Source organism: Dipteris shenzhenensis, chromosome 31 (genome assembly GCF_047967505.1).
Source record: "Dipteris shenzhenensis isolate YYH24624 ecotype China chromosome 31, Dip_SZ_1.0, whole genome shotgun sequence".
Taxonomy (NCBI): Eukaryota; Viridiplantae; Streptophyta; class Polypodiopsida; order Gleicheniales; family Dipteridaceae; genus Dipteris; species Dipteris shenzhenensis.
This window is the reverse complement of record NC_141626.1, coordinates 16,111,836-16,138,559: the sequence shown is the minus strand read 5'-3', so window position 1 is coordinate 16,138,559 and position 26,724 is coordinate 16,111,836. Positions and strand designations below refer to the sequence as shown.

Sequence of the window (26,724 nt, the reverse complement as noted above, 5' to 3'; positions counted from 1 at the left end):
GAGGAGAGCACACACAAAGGAATACGGAGACACCAAAAGTGGTGGAGCAAAAGCTACTCCAGCTTATTCCTCTATCATATATATATGAGTATACATGGGCACTGTACAAGTGGGTGGGCACACTGCCCTTTACCCCAACAACCTCCCACTTAAAGGCAGTGTGCCTTTAAGGGAGTATAGTACACATATAATACAATCAGCCATAGGCTGAAAAACAAGATGACCAGACCATCATCCTATGCCCATTGGCACTTTACAATGTGCAAAGTGCATAGAGGATAAGCTGCTAGCAGACATTAGGTTTGCAGGATAGAAAATGACAAGCTGTAGATGCATGTCAACCAAGATCTCATGCCGGATCTCACTGGGAGAGTGAACTCTCACCACCACGTGCTCCTGTGCTAAGTCCATAGCACTCGAACTGTCACTGTGCAGAGAAAATGTCTCTGTACCACCTGTGACCATAAGCACATAACCTACAATAGACCTCTGCTAGTCTACCCAACCTGCATCACCTGCATGTTGCTCCTGGAAGCATAAGGACCTGATGTCCACAACTGCTTCCCTACTGCCAAAATCTACCATAATCATGCTACCAACTCCCACTGCAACGGAAGCAAGAACTGGAAGTGAAGCCCCAATGGCAAACATGTGAGAACCAAGTCTCAACACAGTCATGGATGCATGAAGTACTATGGCTGCCATATCAACCATAACTTGCTGCTCAACTGATCTGTGATCGTCAAACCTACTGTGTTTCAAGTATGGAGCCAATACAGGCAATGGAGTACTCAGTAACTTCCCCCTCTCCATACTGAAACAACCAAGGATCTGACAAACATCATCAAGACCATGCAGCTCCCACTACAAAGCATCCCTGTCCATAAGGAACCATATGGCAAGTAACCTCAGAAGGATAGCGACCTCCTGAATACTGAGACCATAACCTGTCTCACTGCGCATCACATCCTGAGCTCTCATAACGGTATCAAACCTATGAAGCCAAGCTCGAGGGGATTGCTTCTGGCCATGGAGGCACTTACGAAGTAAACATACCAATGATTCCTGCCCATGCGCAATATGACCCGAGTCAATAACTGCAGAAACCACATCTGTCCTAGCATAACCAGCCAATGGATCATACCGGGCATCATTAGCCAAGGTATCCTTCTCACCATGCATAGCCTCATCCTCATCTGCAAGAGGCACTCCGCATCCTGGGAGTAAACTGTAACTATCCATAGAAGATGCATCAACAATCTCCATAGGAGTATAAACCTGTGGAATACTCGAGACATCTGATTGTCTCTGACCAAAATCAGGAAGTAATCGTGGCTGTCCCAACTTTATAACCTGCTCATCGTGGGAAAAACCTCCCACTCCAAGGGATATGGGCTGCCCCTGCAAAGAATTCGGAGGTATTAGTGCACTTACACCCTCCTGGAATACCACTCTCCTGCTATCCACAGTCCTGGGCTGTCTAAACATAGCATCCTCTCTGAAATAGACATTATGGCTGCGTATCAATTCTCTAGTTGAAGAATCCCATAACCTGTAGTCCTTACTAGACTCACTATATCCAAGGAAGATACACCTCCTCGATCGGGAACCATGAGCATAAGCCTCGCAGCCAAACACACGTAAATGCTCATAACATGGTGCCTTGCCTGTCAAGAAGTCAAATGGCACTCTACCATTCAGAGATCTCCTAGGTGACCTGTTAAGCAAGTATGCAGCTGTCTTACATGCCTCAGCCCAATAGCATTCGGTAAGACCTGCATACCGTAGCATGCTACCCATCCTGTCCAATAGAATCCGATTTATGCCTTCTGCTAAGGCATCGTGAGCAGAAAGATGAGGAGTGGTCAACACCCTCCTGATACCAAGTGTATCACATAGATGCTAAAATCTAGAAGAGGTAAACTCTGCATCACCATCAGTCATCAAGCTCAATAGCTTCTTTCTTGATTGATTTTCAGCATTACCCAAGAAGCGTTGAAATGTATCATATACATCATGCTTCTGCCAAATCGGATAGACCCATATGTACTTTGTAGCAGCATCAATAAATGTCACAAAGTAAGAGGCACCACCTAGTGAAACGGTAGGCATAGGCCCACAAACTGCACTATGAACCAACTGCAATGGCTCAACATACCTCTCACTGACAGTCTTCCTCACAAAGGAGGATCCTGACTGCTGACCATCATCACAATCATGACATAAAATTTGAGAGACATCCATAACAGGAATGTATCTCAATGTTGTAAGGGCTTCCATACCTGGAGTAGACATATGTCCAAGTCTGGCATACCATAAACTAGCTGATGGCTGCTTACTAATCATAAGCATCTTATCCTGGACACCTGATACATGCAATGCATAAGAGAATCCAACCCGTGATCCCCTAGCCATAACCAGATTGCCTCTAGCAATCTTCCATGCATGATCACCCAAAGAGACATGATAACCTGCCTCAACCAACTGTCCAGTACTGATCTTGCTCATAGCAAGTCCTGGTATATGTCTAACCCTCTGTAGAACAAGAATAGAGCCACTAGGCATAACAAGGTGGATATCCCCATAACCATAGACATCCATAGAATGATCAATGCCCATCAAACCACTCTCCACAATGCATTCCTGATATGCACTGAACCATGACCTATGAGGGGTCATATGACATGAAGCACATGGATCTAACATCCAATCACCAAGAATGGGTACATCAGTGGCCAAGAAGGAGGTGTCAGACATAGACAAAAGAATGCCTTCATCACTGCTACTGTCAGTGGAAACCCTGGCATCCACGCCTTGAAGCTCAACATGCTTCTTCTCCTTCTTCCTGTCATTCTTAACCTTGCTCTTCTTCTTGTATTTTCTCAGCCATTTCCAGCAATACTTTTTCATGTGGCCATACTTTCCACAATAGAAACATCTAACACAAGTCCGAGAGCTAGACTTGCTCCTGGAATTCCCCCTTGAACATGACCTGTTTCTACCAATTGATCGACCTTTGGAGTGCATATCAAGGCTATATTTCAGCCCATTAGGACATTTTAGCCCATCATGCTGTAACATAACACTATCATGGTCATACATCCGGCATATACGAGTATAAAACTCATATGCATGGCAATCTATACCCTGTACACCATCCTGTACTTGCAAGTAGATTGACTTCGAGAGTGATGACTGAATGATAGAACATGCTTGCTCATCCATGTCATCCCAATCACTCTGTTTAATGCTATTAGGCTTGACACCTTTGCATTGAATGGGATTATGCTACCTCTTCTGCACTAACACATCATAAATCTGCTCTTTCCAATACTGAAAGTTTGATCCATCCAACCTCTCAATATCAAAGACGGCACTATCGACTGTAGATGCCATATCTGTGGCACAATAGCTTACAACCAAAGAGCAGTATAGTGCAATAGGCAACCCAAATGACCAAAAAATTATAGTGTTGTCCAGACCAATCAGGTCTCCAAATAAACTGGCTGATCCAATGCTCAAAAGCACTCAGCCATAAAGAGGCATAAACAAGAATATATGCAGCCCAGTAACCTGCCAATGCTTGGCAATCCAAGTAAGAAATGCACTGAACCAAATGAGCAATGCCTGCTCAACCGATGGCAATAGTAGCCTAGCTCAACTATCCATAAACATCAGTGCAGCATCCACCAATGCAAATCCATAATGCATCGAAATGGCATTTACTGCATCACCAATGCATCACCTCAAGTGTGCAATCCTTTGGCAACAAAATCAAGCATTCACCACTTGCCAAATGTGCCAAAGTGACTTGCCAAAATGCCAATAATGCCCTTGGACTGAAGTGAGATCCCAATCACTTTCTGTAATTTACTGTGAGTTCCCAATTCACTGTTGTGCAAGAGAAATCCCTACAACAATACCTCACAGCCACTTTGGGCAAAATAACACGCTGTCCCTGTTTTTGAACAGCGATATCTTTTCACTGAAAGACCGAATGCCAAAGCTGTAAACAGCAAAGTTGTAGCTGGTAGAAAGATCTACAACTTGTTAGTTGACCTCAAGAGCCAAATCCTTGTGGATTCTCAGATATTCTCACCTAAAAAACAGCTTCCTGCACATTAGTTACAAATAGACAGTAGACTGCAACTTTTTGTGGTTTTGCAGAGGCTTTAACTCCTGCAGCTTATACCGGATCAACTTGCTTCCAAAAGCAAAGTTGTAGTATGTTCTGTGAACTACAACTTTCCAGTTCGGCACAAAGTGCAATTCCGCACCAGGAAAGAGATATTCAGTCCTGAAAATGACTGTTTTGTCATTAAAAAAAAAAAGCAGCAACTATTCAATGACCTGTCAGTCAAGAATATCAATCATTTTCTCGTGGGCTTCAAAGCATAACCAGATATTGAACATCCAATTTCTGAGCAAAATACTTGCATATACTGTGGCATCCAATGCATAAACCGCTTTCTGGAAATTGCATACCAGAGAATAAAAAATGCCTTTCAAGAGTCCCCAAAATGCATTTACTGCATGTATATGGCATCATTATATTGGCATTCAAGTGAACATCAAATTGTATGCATTTGCCACTCACTTATGCATCCAAAATGCATCACCAATGGCATATACCAAGTGACATTTACTGCATCATTTTGCCAAAATGCATCAACTTGCCAAAGTGTATCAACATGTATGCATTTGCCAATATACAGTCTGCAAAATGGCTGTCTACACACTGATCATGAACTGTCCCTATTTTGGACAGTAAATAACTCTGTACTATAAACTCGGATGACCGAGCTGTCAACAGAGAAAACGTAGCCCTTCCAAAGTTCTCCGACTCCTTTGTTGGGCACACCGAGCCTAAATCCTTATGGATTTGCAAATACTTGTTGTCGAAAATGGCATTCTGCTCACTTTTACTGTCTGAAATACTGTCAGATTTCCAGACTAAAAACAAAGAACTCACTCTTTTTCTCCAAAGTGGATGTTGTTGCTATCACTGGGCTGCTCTTCCTTTGCTCACGAGAAGGAGAAGAGTATGGAGAGAAAGAGACTCCTATCTACTCCATCTAGGAGCTCGCAGTGGCTCACGAGCCATCTGCAGCAGCTGCATCTACAAAGAGCTTCTTCAATGACCTCTAGGCCTCAAATAATGATGAGCAATGCCTAGGCTCCTCCAACTGAGCGTCAACTCTTACAATGGCCTCAGATGCCATAGCTTGACTCTCCAAGTCCAACGGATTCAACCGGCTGCAAGTTGGCCAGGCCACTCCAACTGCTCTACGACTCTAGAAGCCTTTCACGACTGTGCCCAAAGCTCCAAGCACATACGCTTCAACCACAGCTCCTCTGCCATACGGACAGCTCCAACAATATCCACTCGTGAGTTGCGAAACACCAATGTCAACGATCTCCAGCAAGTATCTACGAAGCAATGCCTCCAACAAGCACACAACGGCCAGCCACTTGCTGCAAAGGATGCATCAACAGCCAACGATAGGCTCCCATGAGACAACGTCAAGACCAACGGACAGCAATCTCCTTCCAACGCTAGGTTGCTAGAGCACTGGAGCGCTGGAAGATAACCCAAAGTGATTCTTGCAGTTGCATTGTAGAGCAAACAGATTTGGATGATGTCTACCCAAAATCTCTCCGTGAATGAGAGAATCAAGCTCTCCAAAGCTCCCGGTAGATCTCTCGAAGCAGTGCCCGTTCTCCTCTCACCGAGCTCCTCGTAGATCGAACGCCATGGGCTCTGATACCAGTTGTGAGAGAGGAGAGCACACACAAAGGAATACGGAGACACCAAAAGTGGTGGAGCAAAAGCTACTCCAGCTTATTCCTCTATCATATATATATGAGTATACATGGGCACTGTACAAGTGGGTGGGCACACTGCCCTTTACCCCAACAGTTTCTACACCATTGGAGCTTGGCTTTCGGTTCTCCTCTGAGGATGGGAGTGCACCCTTTGATGCCACCCTTTATTAGCAGGCTATGAGCGGCCTTATTTATTTATATCATACCTAGCTTGATCTTTGATATGCCATCTCCCAGTTGAGCAGGTACATGCACATGCCTAGTACACAACATTGGCAAGCAATGAAGCGGGTCTTCCATTACTTGAAGGCCACACAAAATTTGGGACTGTTCTATGTGAGATATCTTGACAACGGAACTGGAATGGAAGAAGGTGAGAGAAAGAGAGAGCTAACAGAGAGAAACACACAAGTTTTGGTGGGTTTAGAACACCCTAATCTTCTATTGCATTCGTATATGTGTGTGTGTGTGTGTGTATGCAAAACACACTAATCTTCTATGTCATCCATATATATATATGTGTGTGTGTGCGCATGTTTGTGTGTGTTTGAGTATTGTACATAACCAGGGTTAAGGCATAGTGGCCTTTAACCCTCACAACCTACCACTTAAAGGCCAATGTGTCAAAGCATCAAAAAATATTTCGGGCATATCATCCATCAAATATGAACTTTCTGTTTGTGAAACCACCTCAATGAGTGATGCTTTTGGAACATTGTCTACATCATTTTCTTCACTCAATAAATGAACTGAATTCAATCGTACTTTGCAATTTGAAATCTAAATTTCTATCAACATTTTTGGTTGCATTTCATTTGACTCAAATAGACTCTTTGAGCCCTCGACCATGTTTAGGAATTCATGTGAATAAACTGATTGTGCTCAAAAGAAAGGAGAAACTTCATAATTTCATTATCCTCACCATTAAACAATTGGTCTTTAGCCTTCTTTATATCTGACTTCTTTTCTTTGCTTACGTCTTCTTTGTCATTTTGAATTTGGACCATCTTGTAGCCCTTTTATCAATGCATGTATCATTAACATTGGAAATAGATGCTTCATTGGCTAGACTAACTCCTTGACTATTTAGTACGGATGTAGCCGCATTTGAATTGATCATTGAAACAAATTTGTTGTCTGATATTTTATCATCATCCTTGATGGACAATATAAATTGCTGAATAACTGCATCTTCTTCACACATATGCTTATCAACTTTAACATTACCATTAGAAACATCATGATTTGAAATAGTATCTTCAACATTGATATCAAACCTTTGGATAATTTTTGATTTGGGTTGTTGATTCATTTGTCCATCCTCAATTAGACATGCTAAACAAAACGTTCGCTTCCCACAAGCACCACAAGCAGATTGTAGCATTGTAAGAGTACTAACTTGCCAACAATGATGATTGAATTTTTACGGACATTGAATGTTTAGCTTAAAGAGAAAACTGTCATGATCTTCTTGATGGGATAGAACCAAGGCATGCATTGTGATCAAGTCTGAAATGGTCTTTCAATATGCTGATAACTTTACCAAATCACATTGAAGACAGGCTAGATCTCATCCAAAATTGGAATTCATTGCACTTACAATATTCGGATGATGCACATACATTTCCATTATACTAGCTAGCAATTTGTCTCGTTTGTGTCTACTTATGATCATTTGTTGATGCACCACAAGGTCTTCTCTGTCCCCAAGTTCTACCTCTTTCCAAAAACAATCTGCCCAACTACAATCGTCCCCATAAATCAAATGCATGAATTGATTACCGTTGTTGCTTAAATCAAATGGTTATGGTCAACCTTTTGACAACAGTGCTATTGCCAGCCATCCATCTTATACTTCTCATGGCTGGGGCCATGTTCATCAAAGCATATGATTTTCTTCTCACTGACATTGTTCTTTCCTTCAAATGGTGACCTCTCTATGGGTGGTAGACTGTGAATTGCATGGACACTACTATTGTTTCATCACTTTTTCTAGCCTCTCGTTCCCTAGATGGCCTTTGATTTCACAAGTTTAGTTTGTCGCGACCAATGCTTTGTTTGTACCTGACGTGCCAACTCTTATCATAGGCTTCCAATGGATCAATCATCCATTTGTTCTGCCAGATCGTGGGCTCTCAAAACATTACTGTGGAATCCACAAGGCATATTAGAAATTTGGATGTCATTGGAATTATTAGAAGAAGCAACTAGTAATTTGGTATCAATCTTCTCTGCAAATTTATTGAATACTCATAGCAAAATCTTGTTGGAACATGAAGCCAAAGTGAGTGTTTTCTAGTGTTCTAGAGTAGTACTAGACTACTTTATATCCTAGAGTGCCATGTGTCACTATGGGACTTATCCCATATACATGTGACACCTAGAGTGTGTGTGCCTATTCTATAAAGGCATTGTACTTTCTAGTTTTGTTACATCAGTCAACATCAAGCTATCTACATGTGAGTATTTTGGTTCAATACTATTGTCTACTTCCATTTCCTTTTTATTTCCATTGTCTTGCATTCTTTCCTTTCCATTCATAGAGATAGCTTGCCACATGTTCCTTCATGTGGTATCAGAGCCACATTGCTCTTAGAGATTGAGGAGAGGGAGGCCGGAAAAGGAAGCCACGCCCTCTCTCTCTTTCTCTAAGTGCAAGAGAGGTGCTCCCCTTCCTTAACCTCATCATCGTCTTCATTCTTGCTACATCTCCCGAGTTCATGAGGAGCTGCCCGAGTTCATGAAGAAGCTGCCCACGCTGTGGTTCCTTAAGCAATGACGTCTTCATTCTTGCTAGAAACAGGCTGCCACTTTCTGATGGCCGTATCTTTGGACAGAAGCTGAATTTTGACCTAAAATCTGAAGCAAAGTTGTAGAGGACTTTGAGAACTTCATTTTTTGTTTTCACATCTTTGCAATCTGAGGTTCTGGTGAAAAGTTATGGCTCCTGCAAGAAAGTGACGAAATTTTTCCTGCGCGAATTTTTCTGCTTGCCCACGAGTTCTGTTGCCCGTCATTTCTTGGAAGCTGCCTGCCACCACTCTTCCTGAAGCTGCTGCTCACTTCTCTACATTCGTGGAGATGATTCGTGGAGCTGATTCGGCCTGATCTGCAGCAAGACACTGCAGCAAGACAGTGCTGATTCGTGGAGTTGATTCGACCTGATCTACAGCAGCAAGACATTGTTGATTCTTATTTCTCATGTTGACTCCCTCTTTCCTCTTCTTCACCAAATCAACATTGACGACAAATGTGATGTTGCTCCTATTGCTCATAATGCTTCTCTCGTGATGCCCTCCCCCGTGATGACTTCTTCCATGTCCTAATCAAGAATCATTTACAGCCATGGAGTCTTCAAGATCGAGTACCTTTATTGAGAAGTTCACTGGTAAGAACTTTCCGACATGGCAAACAAAGTTGCGTCTTATCCTTATGAAAGACGGGGTGTGGAATGTTGTTTGTGGCAAGGATAAAAAGCCACAATCAGATGAGAAGAAAATTCTACACTGGGAGAATTTAAACGACAAAGCCCTTTCTCTCATTGGTTTGGGTTTGGGTGATGAAGTTATTCATCATCTCGACTTTGATTCCACTGCTCAAGAATTATGGGAGAAGTTTGAAGGTCTCTTCGGCAATAAGGTAATCAATTCTAAGGTCTTTCTCCGCCAAGAATTCTTCAAACTCCAGATGAAGCATGAGGACTCTCTTCTCACCCATCTGAATCATATGGAGTCTCTCATCACTCAACTTGCTACGTTGAAGGCCCTAGTTGGGGATGATGACCAGGTTGCAGTGCTCCTCACGAGCATTGAAGAAATTCCTAAGTATCGGGAGATCATACCAGCATTAAGAGTGGCAAGCATGAGCTACCATGACATGGTTGCTATGCTTCTTGATCATGAAAGAAGGCATAGTGATACTTTTGACGCCAATGCACTATTTACTAAAGGGAGGTTTCCTAAAGGGAAAGGTAACTTCAAACCTTTCAAGTGCACTTACTGTGGAAAGCTTGGTCACACCGAAGATCGTTGCTTCCAAAAGCTGGCCAAACAACAATCTAAAGACCATGCCAACTTGGTTGGGACTATATCCAACGAAGACGAAGACGATGCAGACACCTCTACTCCAATTCATGCTCTCACTGCTCACATCCAAGATCTCTCTCTTAATAAAGAGGTCTATGCACCGGATGATCTTGACTTTGTTTTTTGAGTGTGTCGAAGGTACTCTGCCTTGGGAGTCCCCCTAAAATGAATGCAAATAAATCATGTGTGTTGAATCAATAAAGGTTCTCAGCCTTGGATAGTCCTCCTAAAATGATGTTATTCTCTTTTACTTTATTTGTGTGTGGCTTCCTACCACTTCATGTTATGAAGCCAGGGGGGGATGTACTATGAGAGTCCTATTATTGGCATTGATGGATTTCGTTATCAGGCCTGGCCGAGTTCCAGGATGTTGGTGCACTCCCTAGACCGTTTTGTTGGGTCAGGTAGCCATGCTTCTCTTTTGAGCCTCTGAGCTATTTGGGATGTACATATTAGTAGATTCATCATGTCATGTCTTGTTCTTGGCTCCATTCTAGTAATCTCTCACCTTGCCTTCATGGGGGGGTGTTGGAACATGAAGCCAAAGTGAGTGTTTTCTAGTGTTCTAGAGTAGTACTAGACTACTTTATATCCTAGAGTGCCATGTGTCACTATGGGACTTATCCCATATACATGTGACACCTAGAGTGTGTGTGCCTATTCTATAAAGGCATTGTACTTTCTAGTTTTGTTACATCAGTCAACATCAAGCTATCTACATGTGAGTATTTTGGTTCAATACTATTGTCTACTTCCATTTCCTTTTTATTTCCATTGTCTTGCATTCTTTCCTTTCCATTCATAGAGATAGCTTGCCACATGTTCCTTCAAATCTGAATTCAAGAATTGCAGGTCAAGGCAATACGATCCTATAAATAAGAACTGCCATACAAGATTGATGCTACTAGATATATGCCTGGGAGTAACCTCTTTGATTTATATGTATGATCTCTTTAGCATCAATGGATTGAACCAGATTGCAATCGTCGGATGACTAAGTGGAAATCTTTCCATATACAGTCGAACTTCCATCATAGTAGATCACAATCTCAGATCCCAATTTTGTTATCTTTTGTTATACATTTGTGCATCCTCTAAGTTTGATGAGGGTATGCTAACAGTTGGGGGCTTGTTCTTTCGGAGGCTGCAATGCTCTTGTAGCTATTCTTCTGCCCACATCGCCCAATCCCATGTCCATCACCACGGAGATTGGCTCATCGTGTCCAAGCTACTCTCCTCATTGCCGATAGAGATATAGAATCAAATCTCATTGCTTTGGATGGTGCTTTAGGTCTAGCTTTTCCTCACATTGAGGTCATTGCTTCTCTTCATCATTCGTTCACTTTTCGTTGCATTGGAATGCCATTACTCACACTGCCCTTTTTTGACCATCCATTTGAGGCAAAATTTGAGGTGTGATTTGAGGCAAAAATGTGCAATGCTTTCCGCACTATTTGGGTGGTACACTGAAGGTAACTGCCAAAACCCAACTATCTTCAAGAGATGCCATGAAATAGGGATGAAGAAGAGGCAAGGTAGCCAACCATTCAATATAAAATTTTTGGGACCTTTTAATCCAGATGCGATCCGTTTGGCCCATATCATGACAATTCTCAGTGAGCTTTGATTTTGTTCATCCCTTCCATGACTAGGAAGGTAAAGACGAGGAGCCACTTGGTGGGTAATAATCTCAACATTGCCTCTAAGACCATTTATCGAGGAAATAAGATTAGCTCTCACAAAGTTTGAAGCAACAAAGAACCTTTCAATGATTGTTGCTCACCACGCTGTCATCGTAAGCTCTTGCCTGATACTTCATAACTCTCATAAAGTTTGAAGCTACAAGGAACCTTGGAATGATTTGTTGCTCATCAAGTTGCCATCATAAGCTCCTTCTTAATCTTGAAGTATCGCTCACATCCATGAAGGTTTGCTCGTCAGGCTACCATCGAAACATCTCACTCAAGCTTCAAGAGTCGCTTAGATCTATCAAAAGCTTCTCAGACATGGAAGCCAAGGAAGAGGATGTCAAGCTGGGAGCCACAACAAGTTCAATTAATGCTAGCCTTTGGGAACAACTGCTTAGGCTCGAGATTACATAGAGCCTGCTCCCACTACTCTCATAGAGCCATCAGAGTTGGGGGATGTTATTTGGCGAGCATTTTTTGGTGAGCTTGCCCAAAAAATGGCAAGCATACTCTCTCTCTTCTCTCTCATCTCTTTAAATGTACGTTTCCCTCTCTCTAATCGCTCATGTACTCTCTCTTCGTCTCCACTCCCCTCTACATAGTCCTCCCCCTCCCCCCCCCCCCCTCTCTCTCTCTCCATGACTCTCTCCCTCCACACACCTATCTCTCTCCCCTCTCTTTTAATGTCTATTTCCCTCGCTCTCATCTCACATGGAATCGTTCTTGTTCTCAAATCCCTTCCATTTCCTCTTCCCCTTTCACATCCTCTCTCTCTCTCTCTCACGGTTTTATACCCTCTCTCTTCACATCCTCTCCCTCCCTCTATGGCTCTATCCCTCCATGCACCTCTCTCTCTCTCTTCTCTCTTTGAATGTCTATTTCCCTTACTCTCATCTCACATGTACTCTTGCTTCTTCTCATGTTCCCTCTCCCTCCCTCCATGGCTCTATCCCTCCACGCACCTCTCTCTCTCTCTTCTCTCTTTGAATGTATGTTTCCCTTGCTCTCATCTCACATGTACTCTTGCTTCTTCTCATGTTCCCTCTATCTCCTTATCCCCCCCCCCCTCTCTCTCTCTCTCTCTCTCTCTCTCCTCTTTCTGTCCCCCCCTCTCTTCCTCTCTCTCTCTCTCTCTCTCTCTCCTCATCTCCCTCCATGACTCTTCCTATCTCTTTGCATCTCTCTCTCTCTCTCTCTCTTAAGGTATTTCCCTTTCTTGACTTTTAAAACTTACAGAAATCATATTCTTTGGTTTTCTTCCATCTCCTTGAGTCAAGTGTAGTGAATACTAACCCCTAGATTGATTTTAGCCCTTACAATGATGAGTCCTTAGATTGATTTTAATTAATTTCAATCATGAAGGTTTTATTCAAATAGCATAAAAACTCGGTAAAAGCATATCTTTGCTTTTTAAACGCAAAAAAGCAAAAAGCATACAATTTTGATATTCTCAGAGGAAGACCGTGTAATGCGCTAATTGGGGATTGAACCCCCACAGCGGAAAAGATTCCCTCAACCATTCAATCATCATATGATGCAATTTATTGTGTAACTTTCATTTAAATTATGAGTCAGAATGACCACCCGTGGTGTGAACGACACACGCGACATCCATCTTCCTCTCCGTGTTCTTTTTCTCCATCGTCCGGGCACGTGGTGTGAACCTGGCCTTAACAACCACCCCGTGAGATCAAGTTTTAATAGAAGTTTTTTTTTCTTAAAAAAATAAAATAAAATTCAGGGAAAGATGCTGACGTGGACCCTGATGTGGCAAGTGCTGAGCTGGGCGAGTGGATGGTGCACGTCAGCAAGCGCAAGATGAGGGGGGGACGTGGAGCATGACGTGGCGAGAGCTGAGCTGGCGAGAGGACAAGGTGAGCTGGAGCGATTAATACGAGAGGGGCAAAGGATGATTAAGGAGGTGGATTAGGAGATGATTAATGTAAAGCTGCTGGAAGACTGTCTTCTTCATTTTGAAGCTTGCAATCCGCCATAGCCAAAAATTCTCTTGAGCTTTCATTCAAGCTCAGCTATGGCTTCTCCATCTCCTCAGATCTCTTAGCTTCATGCTGTCCCTTGCTTCTTCCCCTTCATCCTCCCCATTTCTTGCCATGACTTCTTCCTCTGTTTCGCTCCTATCCCAGGTCTGAGTTTTTTTCTCGCTATGGCTCAGGAACGTTGGAATTTGGACGCCGACGAGCCCCCCGACGGCCCGCCCTTGTGTTCCAACAGTTGTGGCTTCTTCGGCAGCGCTTCCACTCTCAATCTCTGCTCGCAGTGCTACCGTGACCTCCTTCTCACGCAGACCAAGGCTGCCAAGGACGCCGTGACAGTTCGAGGCGAGTCCGAAGCACAGAGGCAGCTTCAGCCTGAGGATAATGATGATACCGTGGCCGCATCATCTAGCCAGCCGCTTGTCCACGATGGTTGCGCATCGGCCGATCCCTCCGAATCGCCGTCCCGGCAGCCTCCGAACCGCTGCTTCGCCTGCAGGAAGCGCGTAGGTTTGACCGGCTTCAAGTGCAGGTGTGGGAATGTTTTCTGCTCCCTTCATCGATATTCTGATAAGCACAGTTGTCCCTATGACTACGGGAAAGCAGCTCGGGATGCGATAACGAAAGCCAATCCTAGAATCAAGGCAGACAAAGTAGATAAAATCTGATGCTTTACTAGTACCGATGTTGCTGAGAGTATAAGTTATTGGACTCATGGTTTCCTGTTGCTTTCGCCTCGAAGACGTCTTTCAGGTGCGTCCTGAATTATAGACGTCGGTTTGTTAGTCCAAGTTTGTGACTAAGGTAGACGAAGTGTCTGCTCTTTGTAGCTCGTCGAATTGATTACCCTTGCTGTTAAATAATGGCGGCTTGTTGGCTTGACCTTATGATTGTTTGTTAGCTCGGCCGTTGCATTTTGTATGTTTAATATACATTTCTTCAGCACGTTTTATCGCTTCTGGAGCGGTGTTGATTGGATTCGATCGTTGGGGGAAGACTTTTGTTATTGCTCGAAACATTCAGTCTACAATGGAAGAGCACAATCCCTCCCACACTAAACCGTGTATTGCAAATCCAAGTGCGGTCATTTTAATCTTGCCTTGGATTGTTTTTTTTGTGTGTTTGAATTCCTTTGCTAATGGCCTTTACAGGTAGTTCAAGTTAGAAATTGATCCAAAATTTTAAAAAGCACTTTGGAGATCCCAGAGCGTATGTTTTGGCTTTTATCATACCCAGGAACTGTAACAGGTCCTAAGTTCCTTAAAGGCTGTGCCTCTTCCGCAAGATCTTGGGGGTTTCCTTGTACTAGGGCGTTGCTACTAGCCATCGTATGTTTGAAGGCATGTTTTTGCGATTTTATGTAATGACAATTCTGAGTAGGTAAACTGTTGGGTTGGTCTATTTTTTTTCCTTTCTCCATCCCCCTCCGGGTCTATACTCACACGGGGGGCACACCCACAAAGAAGCCCTCACTCACATGATACATATGATACATCAGGAGATGCTAACACTCCCTCGTGCAGCTCTTGGATGTTGAATCAGCACTATCGTGAGATTGAAACTGCACTATGTCGTGTTTTTAGAGGATGAGTTTGGGAATGTTCCTGGATTCATCTAGGTATATTGTATCTCAATGTGCTTGGAAGAGGCTGGATCCTCCATTGTATCGTGGCAAAGGATGAGTATCCATCCCCCTGCAGGTCTATCCACACCCATAAAGAAGCCCTCACTCACATGATACATATGATACATCAGGAGATGCTAACACCCCGTCGCAGCTCCTGGATGTTGAATCAGCCCCAGGAAGTTGGAATGAGCACCAAGCAGCTACTGTGGAAGTGGCTTGGTAAATAGGTCCAGCTTGGTAAATAGGTCCACCTTGTCCTCCTTTTTCTTTTAGAGATGAGCAAGATCACTTCATCTAGCACCTTCTCCTGAACATAATGATATTGTATGTCAATGGGCTTTGTCCGAGCATGAAACATTGAATTGCGGGCAATTGCTACACAGCTTTGATTATCATTTTTGATGATGGTCGGGAACTTCTAGAAGAACCCTATGTCGCCAAGCAACCTGCGAAGCCATACTGCCTCACATGTAGCTGAACAAGGAGCCCCATACTGCTATTGGAAAGGTCACCTCCCCATATGTAAACCCCCAAATGAGGAGCATGGGGGAGGGAGACCTAGGGCAAGGTATGCCCAGAGAAAGGGGACAGCCACTCTACGGATCAGTACGGGCTGCTGCAGGGCAGTGTACGGAAGGTGTGCAGGGTGCGCCAGGGTCCGGACAAGGGCTAAGCAGAGGTGGATCAGCAGAAGCATGGAGTCGCACTGTTGCAGCAGGTATTGGGCAGGTCTATGGCCTGCAAACAGGGCTGGCAGGTGGTGGGGTAAGCAGTCCAAAGGGGCTGGGCCCTGCATGGAACAAAGGACCAGCAAAGGGCCCTAAATAGGGCTGGATAGGCAGCCAACCAGCCAACCAGCTGGTGGGTTGGTTAGGGCTGCTACAGACCAGCCAGTCGGTCCAATTAGGGCTGGCTGGTCGGTTGGTTTTGGAGGGCCTTTGTGCCCTCATAACTCATTCTCTGGAGCAGCCAACCACCAGCAGATTGAAGCAGCAGGAGGACCTTCCTTGGGCCTACATCTAGGAGGTGAAGGAGGCACATAGAAGTTGCAGAAAAAGCTGAGAAAGGGCTGCCTACCTAGGCTGATCTACAGGCAGTAAGGTAGAGAGAACCATTCCGGACGGAAAGTCTACAGACGCTCGAGGTGGGAGCACACGGGCTCGAGTCTAGAGATAACTGGCAGATAGAAGGACCTTGTGGTAAGATCAGAGGACCACACCATTGGTGGGACTTTGGATCTGTCTCTTTTGTATTGTGTCCATAGCTTTGGATGGAAATATATTATTTTGGTGGTTTCTCTATCTGGCTGGTTAATTGTCTATTGATGAGTCTGCACATCTATTTTATGCACATAAGTTAAGAAGTTTGTGATTCCACACCCCACACCACACTGTGTGAGCTCCTGGGCATTACTATTAGTCTTCCGCTGTGCATACCCTCTGTTGGTAGTTTCTAACAACTGTCTCACATGTAGCTGAACAAGAAGCCCGATACTCTGCCGTTTACTGCTCCATGAAATTGTTGCTGACCCGAGGGTGAGACAATATCCTATGGTTGATCTCCAAGTGTTCGGAGCACCTCCTCCATGAGAATCACCTCATCCCTGTAATCAAATCCCGGGTTTGTGTTCTCTCCACCTGGCTGACTCACTCATGTGTACCCTGTAGATCCTGAGAATTCTCATCCCTGCATCCCTGTTTGCATAAAGGAGCTTAATAGGTCGTGGTTGATCTTTGAGTGTCCGGACAACCTCCCCAGTCATAACTAAATCCTGGGTTTGTGCCCTCCACCTGCCCCATAGAACAATCTTTGATCACGTTAGATACCTGAGGATTCTCATCCCTGCATCCCAAAGGTGTCTGCATAAAGGAGCTCATAGCCCACGGAGAACTGAGATCCAATCTGGAGTTAAGAAGGTAGACCAAGGTTCCAGTTAGCTTGCGGTACAAACCTGCATCCACCTTCTCACTGATATCATATTTGGACAGCTTTGTGTTGGGTTCCATTGGGGAAGAAATAGGCTTACACTCCTCCATCTTGACGGCTACCAGCAGCTCTTGCACATACCACTGCTGAGAAACAAAGAAGCCTTCCTTAATCTCCAAGCCTAGGAAGAAATTGAGTAGCCCCAAATCTGTCATCTTGAATGCCTATGACAAATAAGCCTTGGTCTTGGCAATATGTGCCACATGACTGCTTGTAATACAGAGGTCATCGACATAGAAGATGATCAGGGTAACTAGGCCGTCCTCCTAGGGATATGCTCCAGACATTTGAAAACCCTCTGAAGAAAAAACGCGTTCTTCTGGTTTTAAAGTTGCAAAAGGTTGCACTTGAGACCATACAATGCCTTCTTCAACTTTTTGAGTATTCTTGCTGATTTGGTAAATCCTAGGAACTGTCCTACATAGATCTCCTCATGCAGGTCGTCATTAAGGAAAGCTGACTTCCCATCCATCTGATAGGTTGGCCATTGCTGATGAGCGGCCAGTGCCAAAATTGTCCTGAGAGTAGACTTCTGGGCGGTGGGGGCAAAGGTCTTGTCATAGTTAAACACACGTACCTTTTGGCCACAAGTCTGGCCTTGTACTTGTCCACAGCTCCATTGAAGGTATAATTGGTCTTACAGAGCCACTTGACACCATGATGAATTGCTGCGAAGGTCTTAGAACCAGCGCCCATGACGAATCGCCGTGGCTTCGATCTCCAGCTCCATAGCTCTCTTTCATATCTCCTGAGAAAGCGCTTCTTGCACAAAAGTGGTTCTTTGTCTTGAATGATCCGAGACATCAACGAATAGTTCACTTGTAAAGGTGTGGCCTCCAAAACTCTCTCCTTGCCATGCTGTGACTGGTATGGACCTTTGTCACTACAATGTAAATATCCTAAGTCAAAGTACAGTTGACCATTTATTTGATTGTAATTAAGAGTTTTCCATCTGGGTTGGTTATGGTCAAAAGAATTTTTGTATTGGTCAAAGAATTGACTACGGTCAAAGATACTTGACTTCGGTCAAGTAAGCCTGATCTCAGTCAGGAAGACTTGGTTTATACCAAGAAGGTTAACTGCGGTTAACCAAGATGTGCCAACTTCGGTTGGAGAGTTGTGCCAACTTTGGTTGGAGAGACTTGACTATAATTAAGGCACCTCGACCCTTGGTCAAAGCCCCTTAATTATAATCAAGAGTGTTGACTCCAGTCAACCAGAGAATACATATATTTATATATATATTTGTTATATGTGCACATGTGTTCAGTGGGGACGCCCACCGTGACTAGAATTAGTCCACAGTGTATTATTTGCATGCAAAGCGCTAACAATTAATAGGTGCCATGGTGGTGCGCTTTAATTAATTGTTGGAGGTACTAGGAAGAGTTATTTTCCTAAGTGCAATGGAGCCCAACAAGAGTCTAGGAGGCGGTTCGGGTGACCAAGTGCTTTGAAGACTCCAGAGTTGCCCTTAGTGGCATGTAATTAGGAAAGTAATGTAGAGTTTGACAAGTGGCTTGTTGCCAAGAAAGAGAGCCTAAGAGCTCATGTAATGATTCATTCACGTTTTGATTTTGTATGAACAGCTTCCACGCTGAACTCATGTACTCCATTTTCACTCTGATGAATAAAAACCTTGGGGGGGTCCAGCGCGATGATTGTCCTGGGCCCTAGTGTATGTGTTGAGAGAGGGAGAGCAAATGAGAGTGTCTTTGCTGTCACGATCTGTGACGTATTCCTCTTCTCTTTCTAGACTTATGGATGGTTTAATGAATGGACACTTGTGGAAGGGTATGACCTTTCGACGGGACACTTGCCCTTTCGACGGGACACTTCCTAATGAGGCATAACCCTTCACAAGAGACATTCTAATGAAGAGACATTCCTATTGTAATGTACCCTCTCATCAAGGGTCACACCCTTCACAAGGGGTACACACCTCTTCATGCACATACCCTTTGGAGTACACACCTTTTCATGTGTGACTCTTCACTCTCTATATAAGAGAGGCCCAATTGTATGGATGACACAATCACATCCACCCTACAGACATTCAAGCAATATAATTATTCCTTGCTCTCTGCTATCTCAGTCTCTTTTCTGTTCCTTAGCACAGTTCTAAATGTAGTAAATCTAGGATTTCTTACAGTGGTATCAGAGCAAAATTCGCTCCTGCCTGTAGGAAATGCCCCCCACCTTCTAGCGCTGATCTGATACATTTTTGCCGCTAGAAGGACATCCGTGCACATTGTGCATGGAAGAGATGGAGAGGATGAGCGTAAAATTTTTTAACGCCTACCCGACCTAAAGTCATCCTGGCCTCTCCATCTCCCTCACATCACAAGTTGATGTGAATGGACACGACCAAAATCGTGTCCTTTCAGGTGCTTGGGCTGTCCCAAAACCAAGGGACGCACCTTTTCCACCATGGGACACACCTTTTGGTGACGAGTCTCGACTCCTCACTCATGGGACATACCCCATCGTGGGCAAAGGGACATACCTATTCATGCAGGGTCGCATCCCTTTTAACAATAGGGACATATCCCCTCATGAACAGGTGCACCTATTCCAAGGGTCACACCCCTTCGAATAGGCACACCTCCTAGGCCCCAAGTACCTACAAAAGGGTACCTAGAGGGGTACAAAGGGACAAAAATTAAACCCATCCCCTACCCCTAGGTTTACCCTAGTTACCTTAGGGTTAAACTAAACCCCCATTTAAATTTTTGGGGCAACTAACGCTTTAGGCAGCCCTAGCGAAAAGTCGCAGCTTCTCCTTCAACGAAAAACAAAACCTGTACGGACTTCCGTACCTTTCTGCGCCAGCCGTACAGCCTGCGCAGCAAACCGTACAGCCCTGCGCCCTCTTCCGTACCTTCCTGCGCAGTGATTCCGTACAACCTGTACGACTTTTCGCCGTACAGCTGTACAGCTGTACAGCCTGCGCTGTCAGTTTCCTGGTTCGCCATTCCCTGCGCTGCCAGGCCCTGTTTCGTCATTTGCGCTGCCAGTCCCTGATTACTGCCAGCCCTTACCTCGCCATTTTCGCTGACAGCCCCCCCCTCACAATTTGCAGCCCTAGCCTTGCCATTGCAGCCTTGGATACCTGCCTTTTCCTGACAGCCTGCTGCCCTCTCCTTGTTTCGCCATTTTCGCCCTGCCAATTCAGCACCAGTTGCCACTATTCGCGTGATGAAGACAGCCCATTGACAGCCCGGACCAGACAAGCCTCGAGCACTCCTCGCAAAACACTGCAACATGGACCTCCGGACAACGATTTGCAGCCTTCTTCTACGCAATCACTTGGCAGATTAAAGTATTGCCAGGTGGAGTCTTTCCAATCTGCTTTTTACGGATTCTCTTTAACAAATTACAGCAAATGAAAGAATCCACATTAAAGCATGGAAACCCCTGGTAATTCACCCGGCCATTCAAGGACACCTCAGGCACCTGCTACTACACAATATCGTGTTCAAATTGCACAGCCAGCCCATTTTGGAGCCTTTGCATCTTGGGTCTTCTGTGTCACGTGCCCTCCAAGTGACTTGGATCACATCCTCTACCTTCTGCGTGAGGCACCTCAGTTACATTATTTCCTCAGCACAGTACAGGTTGTGTTCCACGAGACACGAAGATATCCGGAACACGATATTCCTCAGGAGTTTGCTGTTCATTTTTGGAGAGAGTTTTACCCTTCACCTTCGGCATCCCAGGGTACTCTCCACCTCCTTCAGCTCCCAGATATCCTCCTCTACAGGGTGTACCTTCACCAAGTCAGTATTTACATCCTGAAGGCACTCCCTCTCCTGGATATCCTCCTCTTCCGACAGCAGCTCCTTACCCTTTTTCAGATTCGTGGACTCTGCTACCTACCCCTGTCTTATCACGAGCAGTAACACCTTTTTCAGAATCTCCAGTGTTACCTCCGACAGGACCTCCCTTACCAGATTTCCACGGGTGGTTCCATCCTGCCTCGCCTGTCCCCTCCAATATGAGCAACCTCAGGGAGCAGCCCGAATCCTCTTTCAGGGATGGTACAAACTAGAGCGCAAGTCCGCGCTTTTCTCACAGGGATTTCCAACATGTCGCACCGCTCGCGTGAAGCCTCTCCAGAGATTAAAGAATCAAGTCCTAAAAAGACCCCTGAAGGCAACGTCCAAAGTGAATCTCTATTGCAACTTCAAATATCTCAGCTTCAGGACAGCATCTCCGACCTGGTTCAAAAAGTTCAACAACTCCAAGATTCTCGAAGTCCAGCACATACAGAGGACGACGTGACGCAACCCGACGACGATGCGGACTCTTTCCCACCAGAGGTAGAAAACACTGAACTACGTACTCTCTACCGATTACTTCAAGCTTCCAAGACTAAACGACTTGACGTCAAACTTCCGGAAGCCTACACTGGTCAACGCAATCGTCGAACTGTTGACCAATGACTCGCTAAAATGCGCATGTATTTTGACACTGTTGACCTCACTGAAGGCAAAAAGATCGCCTTGGCAGCCTCCCTTCTGAAGGATACAGCATTTCTATGGTGGCAAAGACGCTTAAAGGACGGAAAAAGTGTGTTAACATGGGAACGTTTTGAACACGTGCTCCGTAAGCAGTTTGTACCTGCCAATGCGGACTTCCAAGCACGATCAAAACTTCGACAGTTGGAGCAAACGGGTTCCCTGTCTTCTTATATCTCTCAGTTCACCACATTGGTGCTGGAGATTGATGGTTTAACTGAGGATGATCGCCTTCATGCTTTCATCTCAAGCCTAAATCCCTCGTTACGCATTGATGTTCTTAAAGCAAACATCACCACCACAGATGGCGCTATTGCTTACGTAGAACGCATTACAGATTTCCTAAACACAGGGAAGCAGAGTGCTAATCGCACACAGAACTCTCCTATGGCCAAAGGTGCTCGCCCTCAAGATAACACCAGGTTTCGAAAAAACTTCGGTAATCAAGGTCAGCGACAGTCTCAAGATCCCCAGAAGCCTCAGAAATCATTTGCTGGATTCCAACAAATGCACTTCCCCAAGGATCGTGTTTCTTCTTCTTCACAAAGTCATTACCGACAGCCCCAACATAAAGGTGCGGCCACTGACAAGAAGAACAACTCCAGCTCAAAAGGACTTTGTACCATTTGTACAGGCGACCATAGATGGTTCGATTGTCCCAAGCGACCAAAGCAAAATTCCAATATGGAATCTAGTACTTCCCAGACAGAAGATGCTACCCCAGCACAAGACAAGAAAGGCAAAGCTGTTCGAATGGCGAATACCATCCACCTGAGCCTTGCCAGCAACCCCGAATCTTCCCTGGCCACTCAAGTACTTTGTGTTCATGGATCGATTCGTGGAACAACGGTCACCATCCTCATCGACAGTGGCTGTTCTCATAATTTCATAGCCAGTTCTGTGGTAGATAAACATCGGTTGACCACTAGTCCTAGTCTAATGGACTATCAGATTGAACTCGCAAATGGAACTACTTTCTTGTGCAACACCAGGATCAAAAACTTGTCTTTTCGCATCCAACATTATACGGACAAGTTGAACTTCGACATTATGCCTCTTTCTCGCTACGATGTCATACTCGGACAACAATGGCTCTACGACTATGATCCATCAATCAGTTTTCGCAGCCATACTATCCAGTTTGTCCACCAGGGAAAACTTATTGAGCTAAATGGTTCTAGGGACTCCCCTTCAACCCCACTTGCCTCTGTCCTACAAGTAAAGAAGTGGGTTCGTAAATGCCAAGCAAAGACTTCACTTCTGTTGGTTACGGCAGTAGAGGAGACACCAACAAAGGATCCTCCTGAATACCTCAACCAACCTTTTTTCCAGCCTTACCTGGATCTTTTTCCACAGGAATTGCCAAAGCAGTTACCACCTCGACGACCAGTGGATCACCCAATCGAACTTATTTCCGGCAGTAATCCACCGTCGAAGCCTCCTTATCGGGTTTCTTACACTCAAAATGAAGAAATCCAAAGACAGGTCACCGAGCTACTCGACAAAGGTCACATTCGGCCCAGTCGCAGCCCTTTCGGATCTCCTGTACTACTTGTGGAAAAAAAGAACAAGTCTATGCGTCTTTGCATCAACTACCGAGCCCTCAACAAGCTCACTATCAAAAACAAGTATCCATTGCCTCGCATTGATGACCTCTTCGATCAACTTCTACATGCAACACAATTCTCAAAGATTGATCTTCGTTCAGGCTATCATCAAATTCGTATACGAGAAGGCGATGAGTACAAGACAGCTTTTCGAACAAAGTATGGACACTATGAATGTTTGGTCATGCCTTTTGGGTTAAACAATGCCCCGGCCACATTCATGACATTAATGAACGACATCTTCAGGCCTTTCCTCGATAAGTTTATCATCGTTTACCTCGATGACATCCTCGTTTTCAGCAGATCCCTACATGAGCACAAACAACATCTTCACCAAGTTTTTGAAGTTCTCCGTGCAAATTCTCTCTACATCAACATTGAGAAGAGTGAGTTCTTCAAGACCCAACTTGAATATTTGGGACATGTTATTTCAGCTCAAGGTATCTCTGTGGATCCCAAGAAAGTCGAGGTAATCCGCAACTGGCCTACTCCTAAGAATGTTCATGATGTCCGCTCTTTTCTCGGATTGGCAAACTTCTACCATACAAAGGTCTATCAGTTTTCCGAAATCACAGCTCCTATGTCCGAATTATTGAAAAGCACAGCAATTTTTCAGTGGCTTCCCGAAACAGAGTATAGTTTCCAACAACTCAAGCAAGCACTCACTACCACACCAGTTATGGCTATTGCTGACCCAAATCTCCCGTTTGAGGTCATGACCGACGCTTCCGACATCGCTACAGGAGCAGTCTTGATGCAAGAAGGCAGAGTTATTGCTTTTGACAGCCATAAACATTCTGATATCCAAATTTCTTACATTTGTTGTCTTTTACGAAGGAGGTTTCATTGGTATCAGAGCCTGGATCATTGTTTTCCTTGACAGTGACGATCCAAGATGCTCAAGCCAGTGACGTGGACGAAGCGTTGGTGACAGAGAGGCTGACTCGACTGAGTCGTACGCCAGACATGGGTTTCCAAGCAGTGTGATAGGGGCTAATGTTCTGAGCAACGATTGTTTTGGCGCCAACATTGCTCTGAGCGTCCGGTAGCGTGGAGGCTGTGTGAAGGGAAATTCTCCGTCGACGACTAAGGAGGCTTTCTTACTTACGCGGGCACAGAGGAGAGGATTGCATGCGTTGGGTATGGTGAACTCCCCGCAAACAAATGCCTTCACATAGGCGTGGGCTGAGAAGGAAATGTACGGGTGTGAGCCTCACATGAGCTATGAAAGAGTGCTGGAGATTTTCTGACGGGATTTGTAGGTTGTCGATCCCTTGCACGGGCGTTAGGTGCTGCAAAAGTGTGATATCAGGATGCAGGCGCGACGCGTGACGGTTTCTGAGGCACGATGCTCTAGACGGTTCCGTCGCCTGCGCATATTTTCCCAGCCAAGGTTTGAACCTTGGGCTGATGTGGCAGATCTGACACGTGGCAGGGGTAGTCACAAGTCAGCAGACACGTGGCACACAGGTGATGTGGCGGCCACACGTGCGAGCTGATGTGGCAGCCAGGTGGCATGCATGTGCAGGTGCTGATGTGGCACACGTGTGGATGACATGGCAATACATGTGGCAGACAGCTCAGCATATGATGTGGCTAACCCGTGGTTAGTGTAACTCTGGTTAGCTAGACTCTGGTCAGAGGTCCAGTTAGTTGATCCAACCAGACTAGTCTGGTCACTGTAACCAGACTGTGACCAGTCCAGTTAGTCTAGTTGCAGACTAATTAAACCAGAACCAGTCAGTCTGGTTAGATTAACCAGCAGTTACCCATCTGGTTACTGTAAAAAAAAAAAAAGACAGTTGCAGAGACTGTTTCTGCTAGCAGTTCTCACCTACCTGAGAGAGTATTTATCATGGTTGTAAGACACGTTAAGACACGACACGCTTCAGACACGAGTGTCTAAAGTGTCTTAAAGATAAGACATGTAAGACACGTCATTGTAATAATAAATATTTAATTAATATATGTATAAGTATACAAGTGTACAACTTGCTAGCATAGCTAGCTGCTTGATTTTAGAAGTACAATAAGCTACACTTAAACAATGCAAGAAGTAACAATGCAAGTCTCACTACTCAAGAGCTTGCAAGTTAAGAGTCACGGATCAAGAGCTTGCAAGTCATGACTCACAATTTTAAAGATTTAACAACATATTAATCAATACACATAAATATCATGGCAACACTCTGTCAATCACATGTGACATGAATGCAATATGCATCTCGATACATATAATTGAAAGGAAACTTTTGACTCTCAAGATTCATCCTAATCCGAATCTACGAGGTCACTGCCACTGCTGGATCCGAAGTCACTATCAATGATAGCATGGTTAAGTCAAACTCGATGTTTGTTGTTACACCCAACCCACTTAAAAAAACAAGAGTGTCTAAAGGTGTCTTAAGGTAAGACACGTGTCTTAAGTGTCTTAAGTGTCTTATCGTAAGACACGAGTGTCTTAACAACCATGGTATTTATGTCAGAAAAAGCAGAAATTAGAGAAAATCAGAGATTTGCACAAGTAAAGGAATGCATGCCTTTGTGCTCAGAAAAAGGGAATCAGATGCATACTCAGTGCTTTTTGCAGTAGCCAGAAAAGGGACAATATAGTTGTTGATGCTTTGGCAACTTTGTGGGTATATGCCTTGAGTTGACAACCCGGTACTGGCATAGATTGTGAATGCAAGACACCTCTTGTTGAGGTAATTTTCTCTCTTTGAAAAGCAAAGGCAGCGTGCATCAGTTGCATACACAGTGTGTGCAAGAAACTTGCAGATCTCAGACGAGTTGTAAAAGAATGGCTCAATCACCTATCCAGTGGGATTCACTAGATAGGGATGCACATCCAAGACAGAGAAGTGTGCAGCAAAATCAGCAAGAATTTGAGCAGATGGTACGCACTCGTATGCAGGAGATGGAAAATCTCAGAAGGGATCCAAGAGCTCAGCATTTGTTTCAAGCAGAAACTCTCGTGTACAGCCCAAGAGAGAGAGATCTCATAGGGGACGGTCTCATAGGAGGAAGAGATTGAGGCATCATCACCGATCTCCAAGTCCTTCACCGTCTATCTCGAGCTCGACTTCTATATCTTCTTCTTTATCAGATAAACCATCCAAGAAAAGAAGGAAACACAAGTAGTCTAAGAAGAGCAAGTCTTCCAGAGAGACCAAGGAATTCAAAGATGGAGGTAAATATGTCAAGTTTATGACCTATAATGGACAATATGGTCATACAGACAAAGCATTGCAGTTCATCAGGCAGTTTGATGCTGCATTCGGTACATAAAAGTTTTCAGAATCCTCCAAGTTGAGAATGGTCAGTTTGCACTTGACAGCGACAGCTAGTGCATGGTGGAGTGCACAGACCACAGATGGGTCAGCCCTAAAGA

The 26,724-nt window shown here is 44.6% G+C and overlaps 1 protein-coding gene across 1 annotated transcript; it reads left to right on the top strand.

Moving 5' to 3' along the window:
• The first annotated feature begins 13,565 nt into the window (after positions 1–13,565).
• On the top strand, positions 13,566–14,935 carry LOC147881102 (zinc finger A20 and AN1 domain-containing stress-associated protein 8-like). Its single transcript, XM_087369841.1, has 2 exons — positions 13,566–14,346; positions 14,745–14,935. Exon 1 carries the CDS (start codon positions 13,764–13,766, stop codon positions 14,259–14,261), a length of 498 nt encoding a protein of 165 aa, XP_087225967.1. The 5' UTR covers positions 13,566–13,763; the 3' UTR covers positions 14,262–14,346; positions 14,745–14,935.
• Positions 14,936–26,724: the final 11,789 nt, after the last annotated feature.